We start from the raw sequence: 27933 nt of genomic DNA, 5'->3' as shown, positions 1-27933 counted from the left end.
AGAGAATTTCGGTCCAAAAGTGAAATATTTAAGGATTGAAATTTTTTCTTCTGAATATGAGTTTTAGCATGACCTATAACAGTTTCTTTTCAAGATAAACTATGCACTTGTCATACAAATGAACCAATCTTAAGTATGTGAAACGGTGGGAAAAGGTCAATAATGACACAAAAAGGCTCTTTGGGGTTATATCATAGGAGGGAGGGGAGATTTCAAACCAATATTGGCATCGTAAGTCAAACGGAACTTCCATTAGGCCTTAAAACGTAAACCGACTACTGCTTTTAAAGTATCTTTAGGGCTTTTCATTGGTTTTTTATCGACATCGGTAAAATCTCTAAAAGTTTTAAAACAGTCGTAAAAAATGTGAAAAATACGAACAAAAACTCTCTGGGCAAATAGGTGATTGCGCGTGCGCGGAATGAAATATGGGACCTATGACGTCACCAAAGGCCGCGTTTCTCTCTCTGGATTCAATCCTTGCTTCTCCACGTTTTGAAACGATCACAACTAAACGTACCGTCCCAGAAACGGTGTTGAGAGAAACTCTGGAGAGAGACACCCAGTGTCCCTGTGTCCGAGAGAGAATCTTCTTCGACGTTTACAGGAGAAGTCGAACCTCTATACGGAGCTTTAAGCTGTAGCTATCCTTAACTCTAGTGTCGTGTTGTCAAACCGAACGCGTGTCCGGTGACTTTGAACCCCGCGGTAACCTTTAGTGTCAAACGGGGGTACGGATTTGACCATCATCACGCCAGCTGTGGTGGAGAACCCCGAGGAGGAGGGGATGGTTGGACCCGTGGCCGTGGTTGAAACCGTCGAGAACGGAACGGGTGAAGTAGTGGACCATGGAAATGAGGATGTTACTGAAGATACAATACCGTCGACGTAAGCCTGAATTTTTTAATTACAATCCACATAGCGTAAGTGTTTCAATTGGGTTTTCACATTGATATAACTTGTTGTTTGAACGGTGAACAAAAGAAGCTTTATGTTTTGGGGAACGAATATTGTTTTGTCGGACGCTTATCCTTGCGTAAAATTCCTCGCTTTTATCCTGTTATTTTTTACCCGACTTCGTTAGTGTTTTTAAGTTAACGCCCTTTTCTATTTAACTACAACCATATTACTAAAACGTGGACAACGTTCACATTGAGGGCTGCTGTGACAGTTGTGTAGAAAACATCATAACTGAGCACATTTTCGGATATGCCAGCGGCATTAGTGGGAACGAGATATTTTTAATCGAAAATTTCCAATTTAGTATAAAAGTTTTTTCCACACGGCGGCCATGCGTAATTCCCTAGACTCTTCCAAACTTTACGTTAATATGAATGTTTATTTTAAATTAATTGAAAAGAAAAATAGAGGGGATTTTACAAGGTTTATAAAGTCGAAAACAGAGTGAGTCTTTCAGTACGCCTCGCTGAGTTTGAATAGAGATAACGGATAGTAAAGTTATTTGCCAATTAATCATTGACCAAGCTATGGGAAGAGAGATAATGAGCGGAGGTGACTAATGAGACGAGGACTCGCCCATCGGTTTCTTCTTTCATTAATATTAACGTTTCTCGGCGTAGTTCACTCGTAATGTTTCCTAACCCTTCTAATTTGGTAGTTAACATAGCCGCCGCCGCCGCAGCCGAATTCTTATTACTTGTAATTTGTTTACATTAGGGGATATTACTTAACGGGCATGGCGTAAAGACAAACATCTAACCTATCGTTAACGCTCTAGAATTGACTATAGTTGCTTAGCACCTTATAAAGAGCATTGAACTTAAGACAAGGTCATTTTATTTTCATTAAAAGAGCGTCGTTGGTACAAAATTTATATAAATTAAGTTTACTCGATTGAATATCGATGGCAAGCGATGTTTCCTTGATTTAAAAGATGCTAACATACTATGGTGGTTTTCGTAAAAGATTGTGAACCCTGAACTCTGGTCCCTGGTCCCTGTTGCTTGTCGATAAGGCTAAAGTGTTTTTTAAATCGTTAAAGACATTAGGAGGGGGTGTTTCCTTCCTGGGAAGAAGAGGAGAAGGAACCGCTTTGGCCTCGGTTAAGTTTTCAGCCTTGCATTGTTGTTGTAAGGCCCAAAAATATATATAACTTCTGAGAAGTTAGGAAATGTCAAAATAATGCTTAAAATAGGTCGCAATGATATTTAGATTAGTTTCGGGGAACACCTGGCGAGGTTTGAGTTTAAAGGGGGTTTCATTCAAAGAATCTATTTTATTCCTATTATTCATTTTAATAGCTTTAGGAATTTAGTGGGTCCTTTTTTATGCCCAAGTTATTAGGCTTAAGAATGAAATTAAAAATGTTCAGACTTTATTATCTCTTACAGTGAGTAGAATTTTTAAAATATTTCCTTTTTATAATAATGAAAATGGGAAGAAAATTAGAGAAATTCGTTTAATCTAATCTAGACCTTTTCTGGAAATTTCATTTTTTTTTTCGTTTGACTCTAGGCCCGTTCCCATTACACTTTTAATCCCAAATTACTTGGTTTACATTCATTCTCGTGTATAGCGTGAACGCGAAAGTTGTTAAATATATACTCTGATGCTATTCTGTGTAAGTTTATTCATTTGCGCCAAGTACAAATATATGTTGTTCACTTAGACATAACTTTTTAAGCGAAAAATGTGTAATATGAACGAAACCTTTCCTCCGCAATTATTTTATTCCTGTTGCGATTGCGACTCTCCACACCTGAAATTGAATTTCCTTTTCAATTTCCATCCTTTTTAAATTGAGAATAGATGAGGTAGTAACCATTAGAAATCTCTATTGATTTCAATTCTGAGATTTTTTAGAGGGAAACGTGAAAGACTAATGGAGAGAATAGGAACAAGGTTTTAAATTAACTTGTCTTTTCCTTTGACGAATTCCAACCGTTCTTTCCCAATCTCTTTAGAAAGTGTCTCAGCTGGAATCGCTTTCCCCCTCCATGACTCTATCGCCCCGAGTTTTAATTTTGAAACTGTTCCCAAGATGTAGTGAAAGTGATAATTTGCGCGTTAGCTAAGACTTCAAAGCAGTCTAAGCTGCCATAATCACTCCTTGAAAACCTATCCATAACTTTCGCTTTATTAGTTGCACGTTTAGGTTCTTAAAAATAGAATCAGTTGGATTATTTTCTTTCGTTACTGGCTGAACATATGGCAACAACCAGGGATGAAATATAGCTGTTGGCGGTATTTTTTGAATTTGGTGAATTTAAAGGTTTGGGATGATTTTTGTTTGAGGGAAAGTGACAAAAACAAGGTATTTAAAAAAGACTTTGACTATATCTAATGAAAGAACAAGGATTCCTACTAAACCCCTCTCATACCGTTCATTATTTCCGCCATTATTATCAAGCTAGAAAACCGTTTTCGTTTGTAACATCTTTTTAATGGAAAGTATAAGATCCTTTCTAAGAAGAGGCAACATTCAAGGTTTAATGAGGTATCAGATCTCTTCTGTACTAAAGTTAATAATGCTTGGACGATCATTTTCTTCTTTAGTGCATGTGTGGGTAGGGTTTTCTTCTTCCCAGAAAACAATATCTTACACTGATAAAACTTTTTTTAATGATGCCGTTCTAAGAAATAATCCGAGTCTTTCGTCATTGGACATTGATGGCACTGAAGTTAAGCTTACGTGGAGGGACACATAATATCACTCCTCCGTTAGAAAAGTAGGTGGTTATGAAGAGTCAGCCTTGGAGATCATAATTGTAGAGCGTATTAACTCCTTCCATTTCTCTTTAAAAATCCATTTAAACTGACTGTAGTATACTTGATACTTTAATCTTTAAGTTAGAGTACACTCTAATTAAAAGCTTGAGATTCTCCAGAGAATTCTTAGAAATTAAAATTTTAGTTCTAAAAGTTAAGTCTTTCTGTTTTTGTTGTCTGGTGTTTTGTAGAGTCGTTATACTTCAAAACTGAATTGTCTTCACCATTAACTGTTCTACCCACGCCGAGGCAAATATGGCTTCTGTTACGTTTAGTTTATCCATTCAAAATAATTTTGGGAAACCATAAAAGTTTCAGCCTTAAGTTTTAAATACCTTTAAGGTATAGAGTTAAAAACATTAAAGCTTTAGAATCGGTTACGTAACAGCTAGCGTTCTAATTTTCGCGTAGCTTCATTCTAGTTACTCCATTACTTAGGTAACGACGTGGACTTCTGCTTATTTGCACGAGACTAATTGAAGTTTTGAAAGCGAATTCTCAATTCTTAGAATTACAGCAGGGTCTCACGTTTTGATTCTATTGTTAATTCCCTAACCAGATATGAATCAAAGGTACGGCAGCTAAAAGTAGACTCATTTCAAACGCGAGTGTCTTCTATTTTTGGCTGTAATTTATCCTAGCTTGCAAAACTTTGCTTGGAAAATTGGGTTTGAGATTTTTCTGTCTGTACATGTGCCCTTAAACCCGTGTAAGACAGGGAACACAGTATATGGATCGAAAATGTAGGGCGCCCTAAGGGCCATAACCTTCAGTCTTGAGAGAGACGAACAAAAGATATGTTCTTTCGGTATATGAAATCAATCCAACAGGTGGTGTTGATTTTCGATAAAAAAAACTTATCTTGTAAAGAAGAGATGTAGACCAGAAAAGATGTTTTTTCTTCTTATTTCTGGAGCATTGTGTCAGTGTTTTTCATACTGTTAGTTTTTTTTGATAGAATGCTTCGAATGGTTTTGCGATCAAATGAACAAAACAAAGAGAAACGGACGGTGTTTATTTCATTTTCTTTTTTGTTCCCAATTTCCAGTATTTGCTTACCTGGTGTACTAAACAAGGGATTTCCTTTAGGGAAAAATATCGACAATAGGTTTGCGTTATCTTCCCACGGCTCTTTTTATCGATTAGTGAATCGAATATAAAAGCGACCGCGCGGGTCTTGTTCAAATACTTTTACTGCTTTACTTAAGCCGTTGCTCTTTTATTCTCTGATCTCAGGGTTACTCGTGAAATTGTTTACAAGTTCTAGAGTTGTAGATAGTTATTTTGAAACAATGTCCCAAACTAGGGGGAGGTTGTGTCAGCTTTAGACTATGAATTCCAAACAATCTATATAACAAGTAACCACACCATTTATTTCTGTTCTCTTGAGTCTCAACACTATTTTAAGTGATAACCTTTGACCTTCCTAGATTGTCAATGTTTAACATAAAATTATCTTGTTTCACGAGAGAGTGCATGGGCTTTCCTCTAACCCCTTAAACTTTTTAATAAAATATCCTTTGATGCTCCCGGGGAATCAGTGTTTTTTTAAGGGTACGGGTTTCGGGGTAAGTAAATCCGATTAACGAAATTACTAAGATTCGAAGTAACTTTAACCGAAGCTACGAAGAAAGATAATTCTATCCCCCGCAATGATTAAAATATTGTCTGTTCCGTAGTCTTTAGTTTAATCTACTTCTGTTTCTGAAATGTCTACACCGTTACCTTTTTACTTATCAGTTTGATAAAATGAAATTGGATTTTTTTAGATGTAATCTGGGAATTCTTGGGTCGCTTTAAGCATGGGCCAAGAATAGTAAGATTATAATTATAATTTATCAGCTTTCGGAGAGGGAGATGTTTTTGTAGTTCGTTTGAAACGTAGGTCCATGGAATCAATCTTCTATACCTCAACATCAATAAATCGTAGGCAGAGAAATTCAGGTATTTCGGTTGTAAAGATACGGTAATCTTGTTATAAAAATTGTTTAGTTTCCATAGACGTCAGTTTAAATCGTATAACTCTTAACTGCAACGATTTCATAATGCTACGGTTTCAATACAGTGTTAAGAAGGTAGATAACGTTTATTTGTTTTGAAAGGATAAGACTACTAAATTTAGCCTCGTGAAGTTTCTTATTGCAATCCCATTTTAGAAAAAGGGAAATCAGCTTAAATTCCAGCTTAATCGGATCTTAATGTGCATGTATTTTTGAACACGGAAGAAGCTACGTGTAGAAACGTGACTTTTTTCCTGAAGGGTTTAGAGTAAATAAAATTAGCTAAATTTAACACTATTCCTTGTACCATACTCGACAATTCAACTCTAGTTTCTTATATTGTTAACTCGAAGCTCCTTCTCCGACTAGGCTTAAAGAGAAAGTGATCTAAAGTCAAAGTTCAGGACTTGGATGCGGAAGATTCGGAAAATCCCCCCAATACGATTTTTCAGTCGATAACGATGTCCCGTTCCGTAATTGGGCTATATTGATGTTCAAGCGCCCGATTCGAGACTGCTTTCTTTCTGGTAACTTTTAACCTTGGGTATTCGAACGCGTTACCTTTCCCTTTGCTCATAAATAGTTCGGAGGAAGATTTTGCTCCAGATTTTAAGTCACGCTATTCGAGCGCACGATAAAAGCTGGCTTATGGGAGAAAGGAACAGCACGAGAATAAAGCGTTAAATCTTTCGTACAATGGGATACGAAATCTTTCGACAGAGACAACCTGGTAAGGTTCTTTCTCTTTTCTTCCCATTGGAAAAAACCAGACAGTAATTTTGATAGATTTTTGTCGAATAAAACTTATTCCATCGAAATTTCATACAATATGTTTTCTAGATTATGAGTTCGAAGACGCGAGTAGAATTTGAAGTATTTAGGCCTACAGGGTGGAAAAATAGCGGGAAACTTATATACATGGTGTTTTTGATAAGTCTGCCATAAATTAAGGGAGATGTTGTTTGGGTGAACGATTTTGAGTCGAAAATGTTCTATAAAATTTTGCCGTCCGAGTCACTGTTTTTGGAGTTATGCTTTGAGTGTTTTAGGGATTAACGCCTTAATTAAATTAGAAATCATTGTCTTTCAGTTTCTTAATTAAATTTAAGGGGTTATCCGTAAAATACTCCGTTCAACACTTTTGCCATGCGCAACCCCCGAAGTTTTCCCTATAGAATAATGTTTATGGAGAATCCCTTGATCCTTTTTTATTCAAAAAAAGAAGCTTTTAATTAAGTCAGAGTTCAATATAGAATTTTGGGAAATGACTCTGATGTTCTTATCATCTTCCAAACTTCCTTTTTTATCCAGAAGTCATGAAAACAAATCCAGCAAAATGACATTTCAACCGACGTACCGACTTCCTATATAAATTCTTCGAAACGAAGTCTTCAATATTTTTTTTCTTTCTCACTAAAAAACCTTAAGGCGTTTTTTCTACGGAGTCCACTTCTCCATTGTAATCTGTATTATATGGAAGTTTTCCAGTTTTTCCCGCAAACGCCAAAGTTTGTATACGCAATTTCTTCGCAAACACGCGAATGCGTGAATTATTGCAATTCTCCCATAAATATTGAACGAAATTATTGTAGTTATAGCAAAAAGTGTCATACATTCGAATGAGAGAAAAAGTTAAATATTATTTAACGAATTAAATAAATTCCTTATATTTCTTCGCATTACATTTTCATTTATATTTTGTTATGACGTATTTTATAAATTTATACGATACCAAGCATTTTTGTTGGAGGACTTGGACTCTCTCGATCCTTTTTGCACCATCATGCACTCTCTTTGACCCTGTTTATACCGCCTTGACACCCTGTTTTATTTTTACATTGGATTTAATGCCGCCAAAGGCATTGCTTGCCATTAGTTTTTTTCTCCAGCAGATTTTCCTCGCGCCAAATATCGAACGTACAGATTTCTTTCAGAGTAACTTTCTCGTCTGATCTCTACCCTTTTAAATTATTCATAAAAATGTTTGATCACCTTAAAACCTGGAATAGAGTGGAATCGCGTATACCATCCCTGATAACCCTTATCACATCCTCGTGACACTTCAATTTCATTGTTCAACTTTACCTGAACAGAAGGAGAAAAAACTGTTATACGACGAAGAATGTTAGAAATAATGTAGACCTACACTGCTATAAGAAAAAAAGGTAAAGAAATGTTTTTCCTCAATATACCTAGCCATTTACGCTGTAGGTTCAGTAGGGTAATGGCAGTTCTCTGCTTTTCATGGTATATTAGTACTTATGGGAAAATGGGAGTTCTGCCATGGCAGAACACGGTGATTTGTTTTCTACGAGAGAGCCCTCAGAAGTAAAATAATTGAAATAAGGCATTGGGTTGTACAGTACTTCAAAGAACTGTTTTCCAATAAGCACCGATGGTACCTAACCCATAAACGCATTTACAGGAACTAACGTAGAAAAATGGCAGGTGTATTCTCCTAGAGCTTAAAGGGATTCTGTAATCTCTATATAATGTCCAGCCGTACAGAAAAGGCGACTTCGTTGTCAGGATAGACTCATACCTTACTCCGACCGCGTTATTCTAGTTAAGCCTGGATCGATATATATATATCTATGGGAATAAAGTTAGGCAGTCCAAGATACACTCTCCCAGAGGTCTCTTCCTTTGGTCCTTTGAGATGCCATCCTCCACGATATTTTTATTATTAGTGATTCTAGCTCGTTAATCTTAGATAGTTTGGTAGTTTCCCTTAATTGCTGGTCGCCGCCTCCTTTTCTCTACACACACATATACACTCGAGGTCCTAGAAATGAACAGAGGATTTCGATCCTTGAATCCCTTGATTCATTCTTCAAGTAGTTTCCACCAAAGCTCTCGAAGGTTGTACCTACCGCTGGTCTAGATGGTTTAGTTTCGAGGAATGATATTGTTCAGGAGCTTCGCCATTGTTCAAGTGATTGTGATACTTACGAAGAAAGTTTCCTTGTTTGCCAGGTATTTTTGCAAGGTACAGAAGTTATTTGTCACGTGATGTGAACACGGGAAGTGCGGGGGGTCTTGTTAAAGTTGCCAGTATTATATTGATCAAAATTGAGAGCGATCATAGAACGATAAGAATTTCTCGAAAAACTGAACTAATAGAGACGTCCTTCGAAGCGTTTCATAAGCCTTTGTAATATTGTCAAGCTAAAACTACATGTTCTCGATTTATGAGAAAATAACTGAGGAAATATTTCGGAATTAAGAAATTGACCCTAAAACGTGTAGTACCCTCGACTTTCCGCACTTCAGTTTTATTAAGTCGAAATGAAAGTTTAAAAGCACTTTTGATTTTTCAATCTCCAAACTTCATAACCTCTACACGTTTTGGTAAATTTTTTGATCTCTCTAATCTCTCTCTTTACACAAGATTATTGAGGAGAAATCGTGGAAGAATATTTCGAAATGAATGATTGTCTGATGAAAGTCCCGAAGAGTTATTTTTGGAACTAAAACCCACTATCTAAAACCCAATAATTAGGTCTAATCCTTCCGTATTTGCAACTGCAGGGAAACTTATCCAGTGTTCTTTTATAGTTTATGACCATTGTATAAAATTGCATAGGCTGTTTATTGGTTCGAAACGAGAGTTACGACGGTACCAAAGCTAGTTCTGTACAAAACAACAAGGTACTAGTTCGTCGCGCCAGTATTATGATTGAAGGAGCCAGTCCACCGGTCGATTTTGTATTCTCCTGCGCGGCCCGGTAAACCCAAGGGGTCGGACTGTTTTCAAAATCCTTTACATACTTATCTGAACTCTCTGAAGTGGTTGTGGAAATTCTTGTTAAAAAAAAACTGACAACTGTCCAACGTCTCGTACGAAGCTATCAAAGTTGGGGGATTTAGAGAGACTAGAGGTAAAGGGAAGAAATCTGAGTTGAACGAGCGGTGGTAATGAAAGGGCTTTAGGACGTTCACTGTTCCTTGTATCAATTTCCGGTTCATTTTTTTTTTTGCCCGGGACGTTTGTGCCGAAAGCGGATAGAGCTAGTGTTGAGATCTAATAGATCGGCCTAACCTTCGTTGTTTGCAGGGATTTAAATGCGAAAAGCGTTTCGCGAACATTCGCGGAATTACTCGACGGAAGCCCCGGATTTATTGGAGTCGACTGTTAGATAATTTACTTTTCATCTTCCACTCTAGTCCCCGAACATATTTTTCTTTGCCCGGGACGTTCCGAAGGCGGATAGAGCTAGTGTACAGATCTAATAAATCGACATAACCTTCGTTGTTTGCAGGGATTTAAATGCGAAAAGCGTTTCGCGACCAATCGTGGAATTACTCGACGGAAACCCGGGGTTTATTGGAGTCGACTTTTAGATAATTTACTTTTCATCTTCCACTCTATTCCCCGAAGAAATGGTTTGGTTACTCTTTCCCTATTTCGTGGTTTCATTTCTAAATCATTTGTGCCCTTGGCTTGTCCCGTAACCGTCCCATGAATATATTCAGTTCTTCCACGGTTTCAAAGTGTTTTTTTTTTTTTATTTATCTAGATTTCTTTATCAACAACGTCCTTTTGTCTTCAGTTAGGCCTAGTCTTTAGTATTCATCGGAATACTATAATAAATTCATAATATCTTCAAGGCTCCTAAATTTCCTTCCAAGGTCTCATGATGCTTCTCTAACGCGATGATCCGTGCGGTCATTGCCAGATGTACGAAAGTACTGTACATGAGAGAAGGCTGGCTCTAGGGGCGAATTTGTACGGAAGAATCTCTCGTGATCTCGGGGATAACGCCTTTCTTGGACTTCCAATTCCATGGAAGAAGCTGAGAGATCCCATTCATTCCATATCACTTATCTTTATAATCATTCCGAGTATAGGGTTAGAGTTATAGCCACGTTAAACTTTGACAGTTCTCTTATTAGAGAAATTCCCACACACACGTCATCGAGCACGTGATGACAGCGGTGCCTGTATTGAATATTTTACGCCCAAAGACTTCATAACATAATATTCGCGATATACAAATATACTTTGTTATTATTATTAAGTACCCCAATTTAAACTCGTATCTTTTCACTTGTTCAAACACTAAACATTACAGTAAAAACTGAGGATTTTCTTGGTACTAAAATTATAAGCATATAACCTTAAAATCCTAGAGAGTTGCTTGCTTAATATCCAAATTAAAAGCATACAGTATAAGTAAATATTGACTTCATTATAATACTTTACAAAAGCAGTAACGTACTACCGAGGAGCTAGTCACTCAGTGTAATCGGTTTACACGTTATAATTGCACAAAAGCTATGCCTACTACTACTACGCGTAATCTTTAATGTACATAAATACCTACACGTAACCCGTAATCAGAGTGCGTAGAGAATCTCAGAGTGATTAGCCCCTCGGTGACAATGCAACGGGATTGGTTCATGCACATAAAATTGACCCACTTATTTCAAATTTTCCCCTTGCACAATTTCGTCGCACTGAATCCCAAACCATCGGGGTGACGTACAACACAATAAAAACTTCTCTAGCCTTAATAACTTCGTAATGAGGTTTTTATTTTTTTCTCATTTTTATTTTTCCCCCCTCCCATAATATTGTTATGGTACCGACGATGAAACTTTTAGCTTTAGCAGAGCTGAACGCATTCCCGGGACAGATATTGACTTTTTGAAATCTTTAGGCAAACATTAATATCAAAAGAGACCGGTTGAATCCCCGTCGAATCTATGGAAGCATAGGACATACGTCGATGTATTAAATCTGACATGAATATTCATCATTCTGTGTCAAAAAAGTGTACGTTTTTACAAGTGTTAATAATTTGAAAAAATCAAAAAGTAAATTATTTTCGTAACATTTTGATAATAGGGTCAATGTATTTCTCTGAAACGTATTCAATAGATCAATCAATATTCATGGATTTATTGATATATTTCTTGGGGAAAATGGGATAGCTAAAAGCGATAAACAACCGGGTACCATGTCGCCTTATTTTTATTTTCAGAAATTTGCATATTTATGAAATCGTTGTAGGAAAATAAACGAATATTTTGTTGTTAGAATTTTAACAACGTTTTAAAATGTTTGCAATATTTTGTTGAGTATGAATTTTTGATTTGTTTTGCTTTTCTATGTTATTGGATAGTGATAATTTTAATACTAGAGTGCTGTGAAATATTGAAAATTCTTCAAAATACATTAAAATTTAAACTTTCATTATGATAAAATATTCCTCCTCAATATTTTTAAATCCAGAAATTCTAATTTAAATCAATTCTGCATATAAATGCGCATATAACACTTCGGATAACGAAATTTCTATATTTTAATAATTTACGCGTTTTAAAGTGGATATTTTTAACGGTATCGCTTTGAAAGTTGATGCTTTCATATTTATTCCGTATTTATTTATTCAAGCGTCGTTAAGCCTTAGAAATTCCATGGATTTTTCTCAGGGGAATTTCGCTTTAATCTCGTTTTAAAACGAATCCGTCGAAAGTATAGAGGTCCATGATATCTTAGGATTTAAAGTTATATATGCATGGAAGAAAGATACCTAAAATATATTCTTTGCCTTTATCTAACAGTAGAATGCTTAAAATCACCGTTTGGTCTTGTCCAAGAGAAAAAGAAATTCGATTTGAAATCGTCAGACATCCTATAGGGATAGGCTATCAAATAGTTTCCTTTTCGAACCATGTGTATTTCCACAAGAACCCATATGTACAGCCTGAGAACGTCTTCTTCTTCTTCTTAGGTTTTCACGAGATCATAAGTCGTTATGGTGGTGGTGCATCAGGGAAAAACCTCAGCCCAATTCCAACTTTTAACGTTCTTAGGTATTTTTGTGTTCTTGATTTCCAACGTTCGTACTACAAAAAAAAAAAAAATCGAAAGCTCTAGGTATCTCTTCAATTTCGCATTGTTCTCAATCCCCTCTTGTTACCGTGTACATTTCAATTCAATCTCAGAGAAAAGAAAGGTTCTTTTTCTTCGTATCAATCTATCAACGATCAATGTGGTCGCGAGCGAGGTCAACGTCAAATTTAAAAGGACACTAGGCCTATCTGACTTTTGAGTGAAATAGTTGAAGACGGGGATAAGAGTGAGTGTTCTACGAAATATAATAGCGAGTTTCTTCTCAGAAAACCTTTGTTTTGAAAGTTTACAACTTAAAAACGCTCCTAGCGCCTAGAGGATTAAGCTATTTTAAGTTACAAATTCTGTTTTTTTACACTGGTTGCTACGGAGTTTTGCTTTGAACACTTTAAAATCACCTTGCTTCTTCGTAAATATCATTTGCCGTAAGGTACTTGAAATTTGATCAATACGTGTCCTAGAGTGATCCACCGCGTAATACTGTTTTTACCATTTTCCGAAACGACCTAATCCCTGAAGTTTTTTCCAAGTTCCATTTGTTAGATATCGGGGGACCATGTTTATTGTCAACTCTAAAAACTTCCAGTCCGTGATTTTTGAATATTTTGGGCTTAATCTTATAGGACCGTCTTTTTTATTTGAAATACATCAAAGAGCTTTGCATGGTGGAATATTTTAAAGAATTTTATACATTGTAATAATGCAGGTAGGTTAGGTACTATCTTCGGTGTACCCTCCGGCTCCATCAAAAAATAAGAAATCTAGAAAACAAAAATCCTTCCCTTATCTTCGAGACTTTTTTCACTGATGACACTTTCGGGTTTACCTTCAACTTCTTTTATCCCAATTTTGTTGCATTTCGTTGAACAGAAAGAGTTTTAAAACTTAGAGCCAAAACGTTATATCTCAAAATTTACCTGAATTGCAACAACCCTTAACATAGCAACGAATGTAATTTTTAATTCTTAGTTGTTAAAACTAAATTTTTAAACATTACTAACATCGCATCCCTCGACACGTGGTATAAGCGGATGCCAATAAGAAAACCCCATGTTCCTAGTGGGTAATGTTTTTACTAGCCCGCAATAGTCCACGCAAATGTTTATTCATTGGCTGTTGTTTGATGTTTAAAATTTTGAATACTTCATTAACACCAAATTGACGAGGGGTTCTAATTGGCTTTCGTTCAAAGGTAACCTTCCTCTCGCTTAATTTACTAAAACCTTTCGTTTTCGAGTTACGATCTTTTTACATTTAGTCAGTCAGTTAGGTAAAAGCTAGTTTTGGCTTTTGGGAATCGAGGCGAGGATGGAAGCTTCGAAAGGAAAAGGGGGTTCTGAGCGTCTCGAATTTTGCGAGACACTCCGTAACGGAAGTCCACGTTTCCGTCGGAAAATCTCTCTAAAGAGCCATCGTCAACTTTTCTTTTTTCTTTCTTCTTATTTTTATAAATGTGGCAACGGCGGCTGGTACCAACCACACCGAACTTTGCTGTCGTCGAGAGCGTCGAATTATCCGGACTTTTTGGGTCTAGGGACCCCGGATCAGGCCTGGGAGTTGGCGACACTGGGAGGTCTCGACTCTGCTCAGTGGATCTTTTAGGAGAAAGCCTTAAAAACTATTTTCTAACTCGCGCCTTTCCGCCAACGCGTGCTTTTAGATATTGCTTGAACTTCTAGTTACTAATTCTACTCGAGACTTTGAATAAAGAGTAAGAAGTTTCGCATCTGGGAAATCTCCTCTAACACTAGTTTATCCTCCATTGCGCTTTAAATCGCGAATGAATTTTCTAAAACGCAAACTCCGTTTCCTATTTTTAATACCACTCTCGAAACTTCCCTCGCCTTGTCATAACAAGCAAAGAAATTGGAAAATTTAGAGGTTATTTTTTAATATTTTTTGCTTAGTAAACCGTGCAGAAAAGGAGGTCTTTTAGTTGTTGATATATGAGAACTTGGCCCTTGGCTATACTAAAATTGAATTTAATATAAAGTATTTTTAATATTTGTACCTTGTCCTTGACTTTAAAATATATTTCAATGTTTATTATACAAGTTTGATCCTTTAAGGTGTCTTGAACTTTGGAAAAAAAACTTATTCGTATTTTCCTCCTGCAAGAAGGCTCTCTAACATTGGTGTGCGGAGGGAAAAACATTTCTACAGGCGCTCATAGGAATAGCATTATATGATTTCATCCTGTAAGATGGCTACTCCTTAGTATTATTATTTTCGTTCAGTTATTGAATTATTTTAAAAGTAATTTTTCTTTAACAGAAATATATTAAATTATAATTTTAAAACCACAACCGTATTTCCAAATTAATTAATTACAACTACCACCTAAGGCAATATAATATGTACCTTTTTCAATAACTTTGAAATTAATTTGCTTCTGTTAAAATTTTATTGAATATTTTTTTTTTGCTGGAGTATTATGGTATTTTTTTTGAATATGTGAGTGTTATGGTATTTTTTATTCTCATATTTGGAAGTAGTTTTGCGTGTCACTATAGCGTATGTCGATATTTATCCCACAGAAAGCGTATTGTTTTAAAGGTACTCTCCAATATTACTTTATCCCCCATTTCCAAAATCTCCCCCCCCCAACCTAGAGGGCATATTTTCCTGAAACTGAAAATCGATAATCTGTTACCAAAATCTCCAACTACTTAAGATTCGTCGAAGACCTTTCGAACGTCTGGAAAAGTTGGCGTTTTTTTTATTTTCTTCGTGTAAATTATCTCCATTTCCAAACGTCTTAATCTATCGGAAATTAAAAATAGAAAAGTATATACTCCGTTTAAAGTTCTAGATCTATACCAGGGGCTTAAAGAATAACAAAGCCAATTTAATTTAAATTCCCTTGTTTCATGGATTAATTCTTATTTTAAATTGAATTTAAAAATTTAACCTTCAGGCTATTTTAGTTGAGAGTATTTTCCCCGAAATTTACAAATTGAATCTTAATCCTAACGATAGATAATTTTGCCTTAAGGTCTAAAAACCAATGTTCTTTCGTTTCAGTATTAAAGCCAAAAAATGTAATAACAATTTCGTATATTTGGAAAGGGAAACGGTATATACTCTGATTAAAATGAAAATGATAAATTCAATTAACTATGCCGATAGCGAAATCTCTGTCGCCGTAATTGAAAATACTCCCGTTTGAATCATTTCCGAGCTGAATACATTTAGAATCTTCTTTTAAAATACAAATTCTTTGATATTTTAGACAAAATTTGTAAAAACTATTAAACCGAAAAAGAGGACGCGTGCTCTTATACCTGTTTTAATCTACTACAAAATTTAAATTGATCCCTCGCATCGTAGAATGAAATTTAATTAGGCCTAATTCGCTTTCCCGCCACTCCATAAGCCTAATTCGCTTTCCCGCCATTCCCTAGGCCTATTTCGCTTCCAGCCATTTACCAGCCATGCATGCTTTCTCGCTATTTGCCACGCGCTATAAAATGAGTTCCACTAAGATTAATAAATTAATCGAATCCACGTTCTCAACGGGGATCCTCGTCACAGCTTGTGAATAGATTAAATCAAAGTTAAACTTATCCGACAACACATTCCCAGGCATATAAGAAATTTTAGAATATTTACTTGACATTTTCAGGTAATTTTCCGTTATGACCTCGAACCTTGGATTATATTCAGTTCGATTAGAGGTTAAATACCCTTAAGTATGAGATTTTGGCGCGATGTCATTGCATCATGATGCAGTGAAGTGATTTTGGGGCAATTCTGGTTCGCTCTTGGAGTTTTGGAGGCAAATGACTGTTTTAACTTGTATACTGTCCATTGAATATCTCCAGGCATGGGACGGTTTTAACTAATTGTGTTCTGGTTTCACCGTATATGCCCGGTCTATATTCCAGGTCCTTTCTGTTACACTCAGACGCCTCTAGTTTCGAAACGTCTAGATTATTAAATCCCCTCTTTCCACTCTCTCTCATTATCCCTATAGTATATAGTTTAGAGAACCGAAAACACTTATTATATTGACAAAGAGACTCTATCTTGGACTGTTTAATCTCCCTGCTATTTCAATAACCAAGGTCCGCTGATTTCGAATCTGTACGGTTTCAATAACCTTCCGATTTAAAGTTAGTTCACAAGGGGGAATACGACACTGAAATGTCTTTGATAGAAAACCACAGTCGTTGCGTTGTTAATGGTGTAAATTACGGTTGGGATCTCTCATTTTGGACCAAAACTCGATGGTTGACATTTTAGTATTCTCAATCTGTCAAAACTGTTATGGGTTTTGTTTAACACTTCTCTATTTGCTATTATATATTTACTTTGAATATCTCTATATTTCAAATCTTGTGGTGTTCTCTCTCTCTCTCTTTCCTGCCAGATTCATAGTTAAATATTTTGTTTTTGAAAGATAAACATTGTTTAACGTAAAGGGTTATTTATATTGATTAATGTTACGTTTGGTATTGTGATTTCGAGATTATAATTTAAATCCGTCAGCAAATTATAATTCCGTGGAAAATATAGTTAAAACTAAAATTGTTAATCGGAAAAATCAATCGTTCCCAAAAATATCTCGAGTAGATTGAGGTTATTTAAAGAATGATGAACAAAAGTTGTTCGTCTTTCATTAGCACCCTTAATTAATAATAAACTTTGAAATAAACAAAGTCTAATTGATTACCCCGAAACAGCTGGATCACGTTCGATAATAAGATATTTAATATTTCCACCCCAATTTCCCTTCTCATCTTAACCCTTGGTACCAAAAATTCAATTGACTAGAGTATTTGAAACCTTAACAACTTGAAATAAAAAAAGTGTGTCCCCAGGGCCGTGTAACTTTCAGTAATCGCTTGCTAATCCCACGTAGGCTAGTAACAGGCGTTTCTAATCAAAATCTCTTTCGCGGTTCCAGCCTCAAAGCTCTAATTAATTACAAACTAAGTGAAAAAAAAAGAAACTAAAGAAGATTAGGAATCGAGGCAAGAAACCCCCAGAGGAAAACTAGAACTGAAAGAAGTAGCCCGAGGTTCAAAGAATGGTTGGGTGTGTAAGATGTTTCCAGAATACGTATCAATTTGAAAGGAGAAACCCGCTCTCTCCAGAGAGTCTTTTTAACAAGATTCCTTGGGATGTAGACCTGTAATTAAATCCCGAACGCTAAAAATAATGTCGCGAAGCCGCAAAACTCACTTGCTGCGTTGCCGGAGTAAACAATCAAGAATACTCGAAAATAATATTACGAAACGTTTCATAAACCTTGGTGGATTTTCTTCCGAGCTGGGTGAGCTCTTTATCATCATTCTTGGACAGGTGTAGCTTTACAAAAGTGATGGGAATCATAAGCAAGAAGGACAAGGAGTTATCGATTATTATATTTACACTCCCTTGACCTTTTCTTCGAAAGTTACGTCAAAGTCTTTCATATAGTTTAAAACAACATCCTGGACGACCAGGGCGGCGCCTTTCGCATCTTATTAGGGTATTTATTAATAGACAAACGTAGCTATTTAATATTCTGCTTGCCTGAAACTACTTTCTTTAGATGAGCTGTTACCATAATTTTTCATCCGGTTTAGTTCCGAAAGCTTGTCGTGGGACTTTCAAAAGGATGGCGAGGTTTAATACTTTTCACCTAAGATGAATTGGTACTTGTTTGTTTTTGTAATCTCCTTCGTATTAATATTTATTTCGGTTAGTTTTACCGAATTCTATTATCAAGAGCCTGGAATATTTAAACAAGACATCAAGGTAGAAATCCCCCCTTTATCTCCACCGTTCCTTTATTTCCACTATTTTCTTAACCTCATTCTTGCGAAGGAGAAAACACGTGAAATATTTAATTGTCTTTTAAACCTGCAATTCACGTCGCAGGTCGCCAACAAGATTTTCTTTTTATTCCGTCGGGAGAAGTGGATTTCTCCGTCCCTTTTCTTGTGTATAAAATGTATAAAAAAAGATTTAGGTCGCGTCTCCCGGGTATTCTGCCCTTTACTCTTTACTATCCTTAGAAAATATCAAATTTTACAGGAAAAAACACTGTTCCCTTGTCTAAATCTTTCTCCTTTTAAGGGTTGCAAACGGGATGTGATTACAATCATCCCCTAGGCCTATTTGTATAACTCAATTTCACAATTCTGACTTGAACCGGGAAGGGATTTTTATTATTTTTATTGTTTTACTTTGTAAAACTTTTCGCGATATCCAAGAAACTTTCAAATTCCGTCGCTGAGGGTGCCGGATGTATGAAACTAAGAATTTAAACACGAATTTCTGTGTAAAAATGAATTCTTCATGGGGACCTAGGCGAAAATGTTCGAATAATCACGCGTCTTTAGCATATAGGTTGCGAAACATTTTTCCATCTTACCTGTGGTAGAGAATGGGAGCGAGATAAATTGGGAGTTAAAACGTCAAAATTTATTCCGCATCTGATGATGCGCTTCCCAAAATTTTAATGAGGTCGGAAGATTCTGGGAATCTTGGGTGCTGTTCCGCTTAAGGGGACAATAATGGTTTCAGCACAGACTATGTATTTCTAAAGAGGACGAGCAAAACTAAAATCTGTGGAGGAATGCGTCATCATCGTGCGCTTACCTTTTGAAAATGTTGACGTTATTGTTGTAGTACCAAAGAACTCTGCAGTTTCAGTTCCCTATAATCTTTGGTTCCTGAGAGAGTCCCTTTAAAGTTTCCTTGACCTCGAGCTAGTTTGAAAAAGATGGTGTAAAATATTCAAATAAAGTCCTCCGCTAATACCTTTTCTCGCTCTATTACAAAGGTATAATGTTTTGCAGAAAGACCAAACTTTCAAGGGGCTTTTTCTTGCGCTGATAGTTACTTTAAGTAAAAGTTCGTCTACGAACAAAAAGTTTCCCTTTCACCTTTCAATTGATAAAAGAAAGAAGATGGGCGTGGTGTTTCATGCTAGGTCGGTTAGGAAATTCGTCGAAAAGAACGAAAAACTAAATTGAACTTTGTCACGAAGGCAGTATTAAAAATATAGGTAGAAACTTTTTGTTCTTCTAACAACGTCTTCCCATACGGTAGTAAACTTTATTGACTCGAAGTCGAAGGCGGAGCATTGGCTTCATCACGGAGGTCTGTCCATCTTTCTTTCACTTAGCGTTGCGTGGGGAAAATAGATCTAGAACGTTAAAGAACAATGTATAAATTGAATACACGCTTCCTGAAATAGGTAAACACAAAGTAGCTATCTTTTAGGACCATAATCGTTCTAATACCTTTTATTGCCTCAAAGATTTATTGAAAAAATTATATATATTGTACTGGTTTTTAATAATCTTTTTAAATATCAAAGTCGCTTGGTTTATTATAGCATACGACATTTTGATTGTCACTGAAATGTTTCGATGGATTTACAGGATCTATCATTTAATAACTTTTGGATGTATTTACTTCTGTTAGAGTATAAAGGCTTAGCGAATCTTCATAAAGAAAGACATCCGCGGAGAAATATCTTCCCAAAGTTTCTAGTCCCCGATAGTGAATCGCGAGGAGATGATGTTTTATTTATCGCCCGAATCCCTAGTCGTTATTTCTCATGATTACAAAGTAAATTTCGTTGCGATCCCCGTGGGAGAATATTGAATGAATTTAACGAAATCGAAACGCATTTACTTTGGTCTTCTGTAGTCATTTCTGCATCGAGACTTAACGCCGTATTTATTCGCGAGTTAAATTTCGTTTTCTTCGAAAGAAGTCGCGAATATCACTCTCAAATTCAATTGGGACTAAAAAAATAGAAACGTTTTGTTATAGTGTGTAAATTAATTCGTTTACGTTAGAATGTGATTTCTTTTCACTGGATGCTTTTAAATCACTCTTGAAGAGTCTCGAATTGTGTCCCATACTTCAAACTTGATTACCTCTATTGAAATATCTGAAAACTTCCAACTTAATACCGTTTTTTTTCGGAAGAAAAATATAAGATGAGAAAATTTATTTTTTTAATATTTCCTTCTCTTCTCAATTTACAAAATTTGGAGAGTAAAAAGCTTTAGGCTTTCAGGATGCAATTTTAGAAGGAAAAGAAAAAATTCGGAAATAAGCAGCGCCAAGTATGGATGTCGAGAGGTTTGTTATTCGTTATTGAAAATTAGGTTTATTATAATCCAATTTTGTCATAGTTCTATATAAATAGCATATCCAGAATTCTTTTCTTTTGATATAAATCGAACGAAATATTCTGAAATAGCTAGATTTAATGAAGTTTTTCTTTTTTTTATATATATAAAATATTGGATTACAAAATAAAATGTCTATTGCACAATTTTTAAGAAGATATGAGAAATTAAGTTACTTTACTAAGTTAGGCACATCTATGAAGGAGATGGGGGAAACATAATTTTATATCCGAATTTTAACTGCTTCACAGATAGTCCTAACACGTAGGCTACTTAAAATTACCTTAATATCTCACATATCTTGCTTAAAATGGACACATAAAACCTGTAATGGGAAAGCAGGGTTAAAATTTGAAGGAGTTTCAATTGCTATTGAAACCATTTATACAACGACCCGGATTGCAATGTAAACCGGTCAATCCTTGATAAATCGTTTGATATACCAATTTTAGCAATAGTTAACTATATTCCATTAAAAAATACATTCAAATCAAGCTATTGTTTTCGAAAATTCAGTCTGGCGGCCTTTTAATCAGTCCATTAATATTAATGTTACGTTTTCTGGACAATCGTTAAGATTGAAGATAATAGCAATAACCGTGCACTGTTTTAAAATAAACTACCGAAACTGAGGAAAGGGGCTAGGTTTATCACTCGTATCAGACTCTCCTTTTCACTGAATATTCAGAACACGTTCACTAATTCCATCGCACTTATCACTAGGTCCTTTGCAACCAGACAGGCTTAGAACTCGTACACGTATCTCTCTCATTTCGAAGCTCTTAGAATTCACTCCATTCATTCATGAATATTAAAATACTGTAATATCGCAACAAGGTCCCTTAATAATATTCATGAATCTATTGTAAACGATTCTAAGAGGGAATATTGACGCAAATAATTATAAATTCCATAATTTAAATATTTAATCACTGTAATTTGAATGGAAGGATGCGAGCAAATTGCCTGAAGCCCTGGTAAATATTCAAAAGCAAAATTGATGTTTTTATCTTTTCTTTGTATACAGAGTTTTTAAGAAACAATCTCCTAACAATCACGTCACCGTATTTCTTGGTTCCCGAGATTTGGTCTACGAAGATGGTGATTTGACTCCTTTAGAAGGGTACGTTTTTCGATAATAAATTCAGATATTGTCCGTTAAAATTAACATCCCCATTGTATAAAACACCGTTTTTTTTATTTAAATTTAGAGTCGTTACAGTGGACCAAAGTTACCTGAAAGGTAGAAAGGTTTTCGCCATGTTGGTATTAACTTTTCGTTACGGACGAGAGGACGAAGAGGTCATGGGGCTCAAATTCTACACGGAAGCCATTCTCGATTTCAAAGAGGTTCGTGTTTTCTCTATAGTACAATGATGGCTTTTCACTTTATTGTTCGTTATGTTACCTATTCTCATCACGATTTTGAAGTTCCGGTAATTGATCGTACCCACCAATTTAGTTCTGTATTAGTATTAAGCCTTGCTTTTGCTGCCTTGAAATCCTAAATGAAGAATGTTCTATTCCTAATTTCCTATGCTGACAAGGAAGATAGGCAGCATTTTAAAGGGGCACTCACATCATCAGATGATTATGGAAATTTAGTATTTTATATGGGAAATTATCGAAGCTGATACGATAACTTTAGTCGAGTTGGTGCAAGTGACATGCAAGCTAAAGATTTAACTAGGACGGATTGGCAAGCCTCAGAGTCAACAGACATCGTCTCCATATGGGTTAATTTGTACATAAGTTCTACTCTGGAAGGAAGGGCAACCATTGACTGGAACCCAGGTCTAGTGACTGTTATGCTGTTTTTGACACAATGGCCAGTAAATCCCTGAAAATTATGCATTTTAGTTATTGTAGAACTTAATTTTCGAAGGCATATTTTGCAACACCGTCTTATATCTTTGGCTCCTCTAAACGATAGAAATGAGTCCAATCCAAACTCATGCAACTATATTGAGAGAGAAATCTTCAATTCGGAATAGTAACATTCCCAATTCTTATCATCATCCCTCATTCTTAATCTACCCTGGAGTTGTTTGGCGTGAGTACCGTTCCTGTATTGAGTCTGGAAACACAATGGTAATGCTCCCCCTTACAGTGTAAAGGCGGGAAAAAAGAGAGACCAATCGTTGTAACTAAAGAATGGCCATACCTAACCTAGGATACCTTTATAATTAGAGGCTACCATGATACCTCCAGAGCGGTGCCCTAATTAGCTGCCTTATTCACCAGAGAATGCTACCAACTGGAAGAAGAAAAAAATTGGGGAACGAAATTGGTAGCCTTTTTTCTGTCATAGTGAAGCCGAAGGGCATAAAAAATAAGCCTTTATTTAGTTAATGAGACGCTTGCTTCATCTTACCTTGGATCAAAAATATTAGGGTGTTCAACTAGGCAATTCTCTCAAGATCAGCATTTTTTGGCTAGAACTAAATAATATTGAATTCTGCTTCTTTAATGACTCCAAGCTAAAGGTGTGGATAATTTAAATTTTGACAAGGATGAGTTGAGCCTCGTTATTAATCTTTTTCTATTAATTATTATAATTACAAGGTAAATAACCAAGTTGATTTAATTAATAATTTTTAAATACTCATTTTTTTAATATAAACAATTCTGGACACAATGTTTCGAACTAAATCCCAATATTATTATTATTTGAATTAGTTTAAAAATGCTTGATGTTGCTCTCCTAACGTAGAAGACCCGAACATATTTTATTGTCATCGGAACTGTACGTGTATATCGAAAGTTTAGAAGTAAACTCTGGTTTTCGTAAACCGCCTTAGGATAAATTTGAAATTAATTTTGGGAAGTTGCGGAGTGCGGGTTAGATCTTTCTGATGCAGGGAAATTCTAAATTGGATTAATCCCTCTCCTCCTCTCCCTAGTCCTTCTAATTAAAGATAACAGGTAAGGTAGAAGGTTTAGAAAATTAGTTTTGGATGAGTTTCAATTTAGAAAGAGATGGAATAGAGGATGGAAAGTAATACAAAAATGCTCCTAGGTAAATTTTTAACATTAAGATGCCGAAAAAAGGTAGTAACAACGCTTTGGGGTCTTGCTCTACAAAATGTAGCGCAAAATATTGATCATGCTCCGTGTTTTCAGGTCTGAAGTAATCGCTCCCATAAAAATATTCCTCCTTTTTAGTTGCCTCTCTATTCTGGTGACACTGACAAGCTCTGGTCCTTATCGTACTTACCTCTGACTTGTCATTCAAATCCCCTTGCTTGTCAATTTACCACTTTAATTCCTATATTTTTCTAAATTCTTTCTGAACTTAACTCAGTCATTGAGTATACAACCATTAAGTATCGCGAAATTTAACCTTTTATGGAAAACACGTACTGTACCTCCATATTTCAAAATTTGGAAGTTAATTTGGTAAAATACTCTATAATATATAAATCAAAGTCCTGACTGACTGACTGACTGACAGACTGACAGATAATCAACGCCCAGCCCAAACCGCTTGCCCTAGAAGGCTGAAAATTTGCAGGAACGTTACTCATAAGTAGTAGGCGCGTACTAAGAAAGATTTTTGCAATCCGCCGCCATCTTAAAAAATGGCGCCCAGAAATGTAAAAACTCTACTCTATGCAACAAAGTCCGCGCGTTTCAACCGATTTCACAGATATTTAGTACACGGGTTTCCTTTAACCTATAGACAGACTCAATGCTCTTTTGGGTTCGATTTGTTGCCATCTTTTTAAATGGCGGCCAAAAACTAAAAATCCTTCTTTATGGAATAATTTCCGCGTGAAAAGTAATAAAAAATGTCCCGACGGGCTGACGGGCAACGCCGAGTGCCTTCGCTCCTATATAGGATGCTACAAAAATATTAGTCATCAGTAAAATCTACCCATTCTTTGTATAATTTTGATGGTAGTTCTTATTACACGCGAGCGACGCCGCGGGTAACAGCTAGTACTCTATAATTTATCACGCCAGACTGGATATTTTCCTTCCTCAATTTAAGTTTTAAATTTTTGACAGGGATTCTCGATCAATTATATGTATGATTGGGAAGACGCAGAAATAAGTAGGAATCTTAAGTCAGAATGGTAGAAGCTCGAAATTTTAAGTGGTTCTTGGCCATTTTTGATCCCTACACTTCACAGTTCTGTATAGGGAGCAAATGGTGAAAAGCTTAATAAACGTTTCTGACTCCGCAAATGTTTTCGGATCAAGTCCTTTGGCTATACGGCTTTATAGATATTTTTAGCCATTGATCGCATTTCTCTTTAAAAATGCTACAAATTCTATCATTAACAATGAAGCCTTGCAGGTACGGTTAAGATATTTTTCATCCTCGCCTCCTCATCCCAACTTCAATTTCCCCTCGTGACTGATGGGATGATGGAACCCTTCAGGAGATTAAAATGAAATTGGAATAAATATTTATACATTGTTTATTTTTCGTTATTCCATTTGGTTATGGTTATATGACTTAGATCTCAGGCGAATAAATAAAGAAAACAAACTTAATGTAGGCCCAAGAATTTTTCTTTTTCGATGGAAAAAAATCGATTCAGGAATCGTAGGGTATTGTTATTTGCAAACGCTTCAAGAAGTACTTGGAAATTCTGGAGTTTATTTTTTATACTTTTGATCCTAAGAGTGTACAAAAACCAATGAAATCATGTTTAGAAAAACGTCAAAATTGTCCGCATAATGGGATATGTGGAACAAGGATTCTTATTAGTTGTATTTATTCCTGAATTAAGTTAAATTTTTATAAGCGTTATTTTTATTAGCTTTGAAAGCTAATTTTTGCTCCACTTTGAAATATATTTTCTTAAACTGTGGCTAGTTGGCCGATAACAGAAGTAATTTAATATATTTTTTTCGCAGCTACCTCTGATTGAAGTCGATTCGGAGACGGGAGCCTATTCTACGTTGCAAAGAAGTTTGGCACGTAAATTAGGAGTGGAAACGTACTCTTTGAACCTAAAGATTTCTCCAAACTCTCCTCCGTCGGTTAGACTGAAACCAGCTCGCACGTATAACGGCAAACCTCTAGGGGTCCATTACGATCTGAAGGTTCACGTTGGTCAGTATTCTCTCGGTGTTTCTCTATTGTTCTACTAATGCGAAATTTATGCCAGCGTTACGCGTACTCCTTCCTCGCGATAAAGCTTTTAATACCTCTAAAATCGATTTCATACCCAAGCCTAGGCTTTAGGATGAAATTGGGATGATATGGGCCCCGTAATTTTTTTTTTCCTTCGCGGCTTTAAGATAAAAATCATTATTCATTGGAAGAAACGATAAATGGTGTCCTTGGTGAGTGAGAGAATTCTCTTTTCGTCAATAATTTATTCAGTCTTTCCTAAAATACTGCGCTGGTGGTAAAAATTGAAACGCGGCTCCTTTATTTTATTGCTGAATTGGCATTCGGTTGTGTTTTATTAGTTTGCGTAGAATCATTAATTTTTGTTATTAAAACGAAACAGCGTCCTTGGGTTCTGTGGTTCGGGCATTCTACTGGGTACCAAAGATATATTGTCTTGTTGCAATAAATAACAAGGCACATTTGAAATTTAAATCGAAAAAATTCAATCAAATTTTTTTGTTATTTTTAGCGGACCGAATCGATGAGCGTCCCCATAAGCGTAGCACTGTTCGGATGACCGTCAGATGCATTCGTTACGCGCCCGCGGACGTGATAAGTCTCCGAAGCAATCCAGTTTGTGACAAACTCTCCAAAAGCTTCGTTTTCAGTCCCGGTCGACTGGAGATCGAAGCTTCTCTGAATCGTGAAACGTACTTGCACGGCGAAACGGTGGTCGTTCGCGTTGTCATCAAGAATAACAGCAACAAGACGGTGCACAAGATCAAAGTTCAATTAGTTCAACTCGTCAACGTTTGTATGTTCACGAACGGCCGTTTTAAGAACGTGGTTGGTATGGACGCCACGGATGATGGCGAAACCGTACCTCCCAACACCGACTTTAATCGCGAATTTGCGGTCAAACCCCTCAGTTTTACCAAATACGCCGTTGCCTTAGCTATCGACACGGGATTCCACGATGAGTACAACTGTTTGGCTTCCACCACCGGACTACCTCCTAAGGACAAAACACCGTACGGGGTTTCCGTGGTTTACGAGGTTAAAGTCAAAGTACTCTTGAGTTGCCTCGATCGACCTTTGACCTTGCGCCTTCCTTTCACCCTTTGTCATTCCCATTCTACGGTCAATCCTCGCGAACACCATCCGGCCGTACCTTCGACTTCTTCTGGTTTGGGATTAAAGGAAGACGTTAGCGCAATCACCCACGAGGAAGAGCAACCGCGCGGTTTAGACGACATCGTTCTGCACGGTCACCACGATTCGCCGTAACGAGATCTCGTTATTCAGACGACTATCCGATACACTAGCTCGTAAATAAAGCGCGCTAACGTATAGTTGTCCGAGGGAGGTTGGTGACCGGGGTTCTCTTCGTGGCCCTTATGAAGAGCTCGTTTCTCACGATAGCCACCCTATCGCTTGCGGATAACAACGTTAGGCAGAAAAATCACGAGTTTGAGATATCGCTAAAATAATAAAAGTAATGAAAAGCTGCCGGTCACGTAACGAGGGTAGTCTCGTGTAGCCTATATCATACGGTATAGTTTCATCCCTTCGCTTTGCACTAAATTACCCGAGAAATGTTAATAAAACAAAAAAACAAGATATTTTTTCATTCATCCGTGGAAACTGCCTCTTTGATAGTTCAATCCCCTCGATCCTTAAGAAAAAGCCTAATTGTCGTATTTACATGTCCAATTAGAAGAAAAATTATTGACCCGAAATCATAATTATCATTCTAAGCGCGTCATGCGATAACTTCAAAATTTTCTAAAGTGACATTAATTTTTGGTAAGCGGTTAGAACGTAACTCTACATCAAAATCATGTAAGCACTGATGGCCCGCAATGTATGTCTAGTCTAGAACGGCGTATAGACGTTTTTATGAAGTTGTTAATTTTATAATATCGTCTATTCGCAATCTGCCTTTCACTAAACGATAAAGTATGAAAACAAAACCACAGAATACTCAGTCACGGTATTTTAGATAAACCAAGGGCCTATACAAGCTTATAAATACCAAACTATATATCAACTTTTATGGGTACGCACGATCAATATTTCGAGATTAACGGCGTTAATGAGATATTTTGTATTAAACCCTTATACATAAAT

General features: G+C 36.3%; 1 protein-coding gene across 1 annotated transcript; it reads left to right on the top strand.

Annotated features, from left to right (window-relative positions):
• Positions 1-70: 70 nt before the first annotated feature.
• LOC149661651 (arrestin homolog) lies at positions 71-27421 on the top strand. Its single transcript, XM_089843874.1, has 5 exons — positions 71-888; positions 21760-21855; positions 21944-22082; positions 25602-25800; positions 26333-27421. The coding sequence occupies exons 1-5, from the start codon at positions 788-790 to the stop codon at positions 27088-27090; spliced, it is 1293 nt and encodes a 430-aa protein (XP_089700000.1). The 5' UTR covers positions 71-787; the 3' UTR covers positions 27091-27421.
• The last annotated feature ends 512 nt before the right edge of the window (positions 27422-27933 follow it).

This window comes from Phalangium opilio, unplaced genomic scaffold (assembly GCF_054372755.1).
Source record: "Phalangium opilio isolate 3A_F unplaced genomic scaffold, DU_Popi_V2 ptg000070l_1, whole genome shotgun sequence".
Lineage (NCBI taxonomy): Eukaryota > Metazoa > Arthropoda > Arachnida > Opiliones > Phalangiidae > Phalangium > Phalangium opilio.
This window is presented reverse-complemented; position numbering and strand designations above follow the sequence as displayed.